The sequence below is a fragment of the Bos grunniens genome, chromosome 10, assembly GCF_055505025.1.
Source record: "Bos grunniens cultivar Pamir isolate PY7600 chromosome 10, Bosgru_T2T1.0, whole genome shotgun sequence".
Taxonomy (NCBI): domain Eukaryota; kingdom Metazoa; phylum Chordata; class Mammalia; order Artiodactyla; family Bovidae; genus Bos; species Bos grunniens.
Genome location: NC_141174.1, coordinates 44,021,040 through 44,028,325, shown reverse-complemented (window position 1 = coordinate 44,028,325; position 7,286 = coordinate 44,021,040). Strand labels below are relative to the sequence as shown.

Here is a 7,286-nt window from a genome sequence, read left to right as displayed (position 1 = left end):
TTTCCTGATGCTACTGACCTTTTTAATATCAATATAGTTGATTTTAAACTATATTAACTCTCCCATTAGTAACTACATTAAACTCTCCCCTTATCATAGTTCTCACTTTTCTAAAAAAATAGGTGATACTAATTTAGCTGGTAAATCTGCCTTATATTCATTACCTCCCTATATTTAATTTCACTGACCAAATGTCTACCATTTTTCATCCTAGAAAAAGTTCTTATAGACCAGTAAGAACTCATAAACATCTGACATATTATAGAACAGTACCCATTCTCCAAGTCATAATTTCTATCTGTAATCACATTTCCTTTGCAGAAAGATCTCTTAAATGACATAGCACATTTTCATGGGACTGAGGCTGGTAAGGGTCTCTTCAAGTGGTCATATTTCTCCTCTCCTACCTGGTACAAACAAGTTATTTCCATTGGAACCCTTTTCTGCTGACTTCTATCTATAAGCCAGATCAGTCCCTTTTCTTTATTTCTAGGACAGCCACAGGATTACTAAAATCAATCCCTGGATATTACCTGGTCTCAGATAGCTCAGTTGGTAAAGAATCTGCCTGCAATGCAGGAGACCACAGTTCGATTCCTGGGTCAGGAAGACACCCTGGAGAAGGGATAGGCTACCCACTCCAGTATTCTTGGGCTTCCCTTGTGGCTCAGCTGGTAAAGAATTCCCCTGCAATGCAAGAGACCTGGGTTTGATCCCTGGGTTCGGAAGATCCCCTGGAGAGGGAAAGGCTACCCACTCCAGTATTCTGGCCTGGAGAATTCCATGGACTGTATAGTCCATGAGGTTGCAAAGAGCTGGACACAACTGAGTAACTTTCACTTCAGATTACTTATTTTTAGGGAACAGGTCTTTTTAGTCATTCATTCAATACACTGCTAGGTACCAGGCAAAAGGGACATAAAAATATACACCTGGTTCCTAGCTCTAAAAAGCTCACAGCCTCTTTTTATGCACACACATAACAAGTAAATTTCATATAATCATTACCCCTGGCCCATTTGGCTGCAGGCCATCCTTCTTTTTAATTATTGCAATGGGTGTGAGGCATTTAAACCTCCTTTACCTTCTGTGCCCCAAATATCAGTTTCAAGCCCCAGAACATTTTTCCTACTATGCATTATAGCCAACAAGAGGCATCTGTAAGTGAGATTTAAATATCACTTCTTTGTGTCTTAGGATACGCAATGCAGAGATGGCCAGCAGATTTAGAATCTTTAGATAAGAAGTCACCACCTGACTTACCGTGTTTCTTGCATCTTGAGGAGAGGCAATATGGAAACAAAACACTGCTTTGAATGCTCTGGTAAGGCTAGGATGAAAGCAGGGGATATGGACAAGTTCCTGAGGATCAATCCATGCTCTAACCTGTCAGAAGCCCATAAAGTTTTCTCTGAACATCATACAGAAAGAGTAGTGTCTTTACTTTTAACCAATTATATGACATGCTTTGGGGCTATAATAAGTAAATCACTTTTTTCATCCCATTCCAATTGCTTCTGCTCTTTTTAGCTAATGCCTATCAAATTACTGAATAGTATTACTTTTAGATGATAAAGAATATATAGACTGAAGAACAACAACATAGATCACTTTGCATTTATTACATGTTTAACTGAATTTCTTCAAATTACAGAATTCAACTCCAAAATAAGGCAACTAATGCCTGGTAAGCTGTTATTCCCTTGCATTTTTCCCTCCTAACATTTTAAAACAAATGAAAACAACACCTTAAAAGACATGTGAATAGGTTCAGTGCACTTTCAGTGGCTCACAAACATGAGATAAAGACCACATTAACCCCTAAAAAAAAAAATTGCTTGATATTTTAAAACACAAATGACATGAACTAAAATAAAGGAAAAAATAAAACACTGCGTTTTAACCAAAATTGTTTCCATAGACTATAGAATATTGTTTTTAAATACTGCTCCTCTGCAGAGCACATGCTGTGCTTGGCATGCTTGGCACATTAGCACTTGGTAACTGTTCAGCTTCCATCTGCAGTTTTTTTCGGAAGGACCCATTCTCAGGGCCCACACTCCCCTGCGACTAATCTACTCCTCTGGTGGAAGCCTGCTCCTTCTTCCTCCACTGTCTCTTAAGGCTTTCCTGTCTTCCCTTTATTCTCCCCAGATTCACACTCATTGCCACCTGTGTTCTCAGCAAAGATGCCCAGCAGAGAACTCACCAGCTGCATCTCCCCTCCACAAGAGCTCTCACTCCAGATGTCACCCCTTTACTTGACTGAACTGTAAGATAAAGAGACAATCTTGCCCCCAAAAAGTTTGTTCTTCCTACTTCGTCACATCTCCTATAATGCAGAAAAGGCTGGCAATGCCTCATCTAGAACTTAAAACATTCATTAGTTTAGGCAGAATTTATACTGCTCTGAAGTTCTTTAAAATCTACTCCTTCCTATTTTTAAAAACCATAAAAATATAAAAATGTAAACATTCTATTAAACAGTCAGCAGAAATCCTTTTATCCTACTTTATGCAGTGGGTTCAGAAAGAACAAAAGTGACACCATGTTCCCTCTGACAGACCCCAAATCATACTCCCAGCCCTAACCTACCATTCCACATTTCCCACCATTTGCACTGTGGGCCAAGCACGTCTCTCATGACAACTGCTGCTGCCAACCCTGTAACAAAGCAGCACAACAGCTCACTGTAATCTCTCCCAGCTAGCTGTCCACCTGCTTGTTGGGAACCTTTACATCCACTGCTCCACACTCCACCCAGCCGTGGTGACCACACAAACTAATGGAAGCAGGGACACAAAAATATGAAGCACCTCTTTTGCTACACTTTACATTCCTTCACAAAGTGAGAGGGCACTTCCTATCTCTTTGTCAGAGTATCAACAGAACTAGGTGGGGTGGGAGGGTGCTGCTGACAGAGGCAGCACTAAAGAGAAAGCCAACAGTGTCCACACTCTCCCAACATTCATATTCCTGTCGTCATGACACTGCTGAGAGCTTGAGGATGAATCTGATATTCTATTCAAAAGAAAAAACCTACTCAGGAAATTCTAACCACTTATTGCTCTTGTAGCAAGGTTTTACTGCATGCTTTTTAGAAGTATGAAATTAACAAGGTATTTTTTTAATGAGTAACTTAAAAATCAATTTCTTAACGTGGCTTTTGTTTTTAGGGAGACATACGCTAAACACAATAACTAGTGAAGTCTATCAGCTTTGGGGAATTCCCTATCAGTTATGACTAATGAGACAACCTAAAACCACAATTCCACACCTGGGTGATAAACAGTACCAATTAACCAGAGTATTAACTACAATGACTTAAAACTATATTACCTGAATAGTTTCTACCATGAAGTATCAGAAAAAGTGAAATAATAAATATTTTCCACAGCACCATAAGGTTTTATAAAATACTCTGTTTTTAACATAAATGTATAATCATAAGATTCTGGTCTATCATTCATATCAGGCTTAACCTCTTTTACTGATAATAGTTCTCACAGAGGTCATATAGGCACAACTGTAACATGAAAATCATATTTTACTGAAGATTCTGTATGGTAAACTTAGACTACCACTCTTCTCGTTGCATCCATTGAGTACTAGTGGATTCAAAGGCCAGGAAAGATGGTTTTGCCATTTGTACTCTATTCACATATTTTAATGTGCCCAAAAAATCTAAGTGGTAACTAAGATATTTGCCATAACTGAAAAGTCCTTTTATATCTGTTTACTTTAGTACTGTGTGCTCTTAACAGGTTTTGTTTCTAAATGATAGTATTATGTAAATGGCTCTGAGTTTTGAAAACAAGAACACAGTAATTCATTTTGAATTTTAAAAATTAATGCAAGTGGAAAACAAATTTTGTAGCCAAATTGTTTGCAATTATGTGTATCAAGTTATAATAAAAACTCTACCATAGATTGTGGTGGTTTAGTCGCTAAGTCGTGTCTGACTCTTTGCGACCCCATGGACTGTAGCCCACCAGGCTCCTCTGTCCATGGGATTTTCCAGGCAAGAATACTGGAGTGGATTGCCATTTCCTTCTCCAGGGGATCTTCCCAACCCAGGAATTGAACCCAGGTCTCCTGCATTGCAGGTAGATTCTTTACTGACTGAGCTGTGAGGGAAGTCCATCTACCATAGATTGGATCCCCCCAAAATCCAACGTGCTTATGGGTCTCCTGAAGTATTAGTATGTGCTGTGCCAACTTAGCTCAGTACTGATCTAAGCAAACATTATTGAAAGTAATGACTTGCTGACCAAAAAGCATATACTGCATTCCAAAGCCAAATATGAATTTGATTTAGGATTATTAAGTCCATGTCTCCCCTCCATTAACGCAGAAAACTGAGACCTGGCTTTACTATAAATCAGCTTTAACACTAGAGTAAATCTGCTATAAAATTATTTATAACAAAATAAATTATTTTCAGACCCTCTACACTAAGTGATATATATAAATCTTTAGCAGTTTATAACATTAGCTTAGGCCACTTTTTTAGGACCCAAACCTACTGTACAATCCTGAGTAAAAGGTTAGGGGTACAGTTTCTTGGGGATCTTTCTTGATCATGAACCATAAAGAAAACACATAAAACCACAACCTGTAATAATCCCCATTTTCATTAGAAGTACCATTAATTCTTTTTACTTTGGTAAATAAGTTTATCTATGTAAACCATTTATTTTGACGGAGTAAAATATAAGCAGAGCTTTTGCTAGGATCCCTCCATCACTTTTTGACACTGATAAAGTAAATAGTCAGGAAGAGTAGAACAGGAGGATCTGAACCACAGGGCTAACGTGTCACCATGAACTCGGAAATGCAGCAAGCAGGGGACGGATGGGAGCAGTTGACAGGCCAACAGCCCTTCATTACCTACAACAAAGCAAAATCAGAAATTCTTTAATACAAAAAGACTTCAACAGACAGTTCTACAAAGAAGATATACAAATATCCAATAAGCATGTGAAAAGATACTCAACATCACTGATCATTAAGGAAATGCAAATCAAAACTAAAATGACACACTACTCATACCTGTTAAAACAGCAATTATCAAAATTCTACTTTGGGGTATATAACTAAAAGAACTGAAAGCAGGGACTCAAACACAGATTATTTGTATATCCATGTTCAAAGCAGCATTATTCAGAACAGCCAAAAGGTGGAAGCAAACCAAATGTCCATCAAAAGATTAACTGACAAATAAAATATGGTGTATTCATAAAATGTGACTGTATTTAGGCTTACAAGCAAGGAAATTTTGACACATAACATGGATGAACCTTGAAGACATTAAAGTGAAATAAGCCAGTCACAAAAGGATGAATACTGTATGAGTCTACTTAGATGAGGTACCTAGAGTAGTCGAATTCATAGAGACAGAAAATAGGATGGTGGCTGCCAAGGGCTGCAGAGGAGAGGCAATGGAAAGTAGTGCTTAATGGGTACAGTTTCAGTTAAGAAAGAGGAAAAGGTTCTGAAAATGAGAGTGGCAATGGCTGCACAACAAAATGAAATATATTTAATGCCACTCACCAATACACTTTATGATCCAAATGGTAAAATTATGCTACATATACTTTACCACAGAAAAAAATTCTTTAATAAAGTCTGCACAACACACTTATCAAAAAGATGCTCATAAAAAAAATGCTCATAACAGGATATACATCCCTAAGAAATTAGATATTTTTAAGAGTTTGCCTTCTGATTGTAACAAAAGGCCCCATAAACACAAGACTGCCTTCTCAAAAACTCTACAAACCTATAATGTCAACAACATGAAGTCTTAGTTCCCGTTGCAGGGCCTTTAAGGTAGAACGCAGACCAGCTTGAGATTCTGACATCTTTACATTTTGTTTCACATCATTTGCAAAGGATAACCAGAGTTTACCAAAGTCTTCAGTCGAGATTTTTAATGGCCTGAAAATAATTGTGAAAATTAGATTTATGTCCATAAGAATGAAATGATTCTAAACAAATACATTTCAACTGATTCATGGGAATAAAAAAAAAATCATTACAAATCTAAATCCTATGAAATCTATGTTTTTTAAACCAGACATGATCAGAATGCTGACCAAAATCCTCTAACTTGAAGACAATGCTGAAAACAGACGTTATTACAGAACAAATGTCTTTTCAATAAATCACCCAGTTCTTTTTCTGCGCATTAGTCATTACAGTAAAATTTCACCAAATAATTTCATGAATCATTCAAATATAAAACTTTTCTTTCATGTATACTTTAGACTGGGGATTCCCAGGTGGCTCAGTGGGTAAAGAACCTGCCTGCAATGCCAGAGATGCCAGAGATATGGGTTCGATTCCTGGGTCAGGAAGATCCTCTGGAGAAGAGCATGGCAACCCACTCCAGTATTCTGGCCTGGGGAATTCCATGGACAGAGGAGTCTGGCGTGCTTCAGACCATGGGGTCACAAAGAGTCAAACATGACTGAAGCAACTGAGCACACATACTTTAGATTTGGGGACGAGACACTCTATCAAAGTCATGTACAAAAGTACAAATACAAAGATCCAGTGCCTTAAGCAAAATGGACCAAGAAAGAATTTTAATAAATACAGTTTTTAAATGGTTCAAGCAGCTAAAGATCAAATAGTTAACTCTGGGATATCTCTGGGGGGAATGGGAAATTTTTATATTCTACTTAAATTTTTCTATATCATTTAAATTCTTATAATAAGTACTGATTTTATAATTAGAAAAAAAATTTTTAAGATACAGAGGATTTTACTCATAAGAACAGAATTGTTTGTGGCACATATGCTGTGCTTCTTCAAGTTACTAATGTTCACCATGGGACATAACCTTCATAGTCACAGAATCTAAGTTTTCTGAAGGCTGGATTTTATCTTTTCAGCACGGCAGGCATAAATACATACTCTTTGACAGACTGATAAACATGTTCTTACTAGAAGACTTTGAAGAATGGGCAAAAATTATAGATGGATATGGAAAGTTAAAAAAATTTTTTACAGATATTCATTGGTATTCTACATTCTTCCTTCAGGCATGCTTCATTTTAAAAAATGTTTGAACACAGTACAATATATTCATAATACTAAATGAGAGCAGAAGGGTTAAAAGATTGTTTTCAATTATGCGGGTAGCACTGCACAAGCTAGTACAGTAACTAAATGCTGTATGTCTAATAAAAGCTTAACAACTTTACTGGTCATAGCAAACACCCTCTTCCAACAACACAAGAGAAGACTACACATGGACATCAACAGATGGCCAACACCGA

The 7,286-nt window shown here is 37.2% G+C and overlaps 1 protein-coding gene across 5 annotated transcripts in view; it reads right to left on the bottom strand.

The window, feature by feature from the left end:
* Positions 1–1,603: 1,603 nt before the first annotated feature.
* AP4E1 (adaptor related protein complex 4 subunit epsilon 1) overlaps positions 1,604–7,286 on the bottom strand; it is a 70,116-nt gene continuing 64,433 nt past the window's right edge. For all 5 annotated transcript variants that reach the window (XM_086320918.1, XM_086320919.1, XM_086320920.1 and 2 more), the window contains 2 exons: positions 5,783–5,940; positions 1,604–4,890 (listed from right to left, as the gene is read on the bottom strand). In XM_086320918.1, the coding sequence (XP_086177044.1) occupies positions 4,730–4,890; positions 5,783–5,940 (319 nt within the window). In that variant the 3' untranslated portion in view covers positions 1,604–4,729. The remainder of the gene's footprint in view (positions 4,891–5,782; positions 5,941–7,286) is intronic.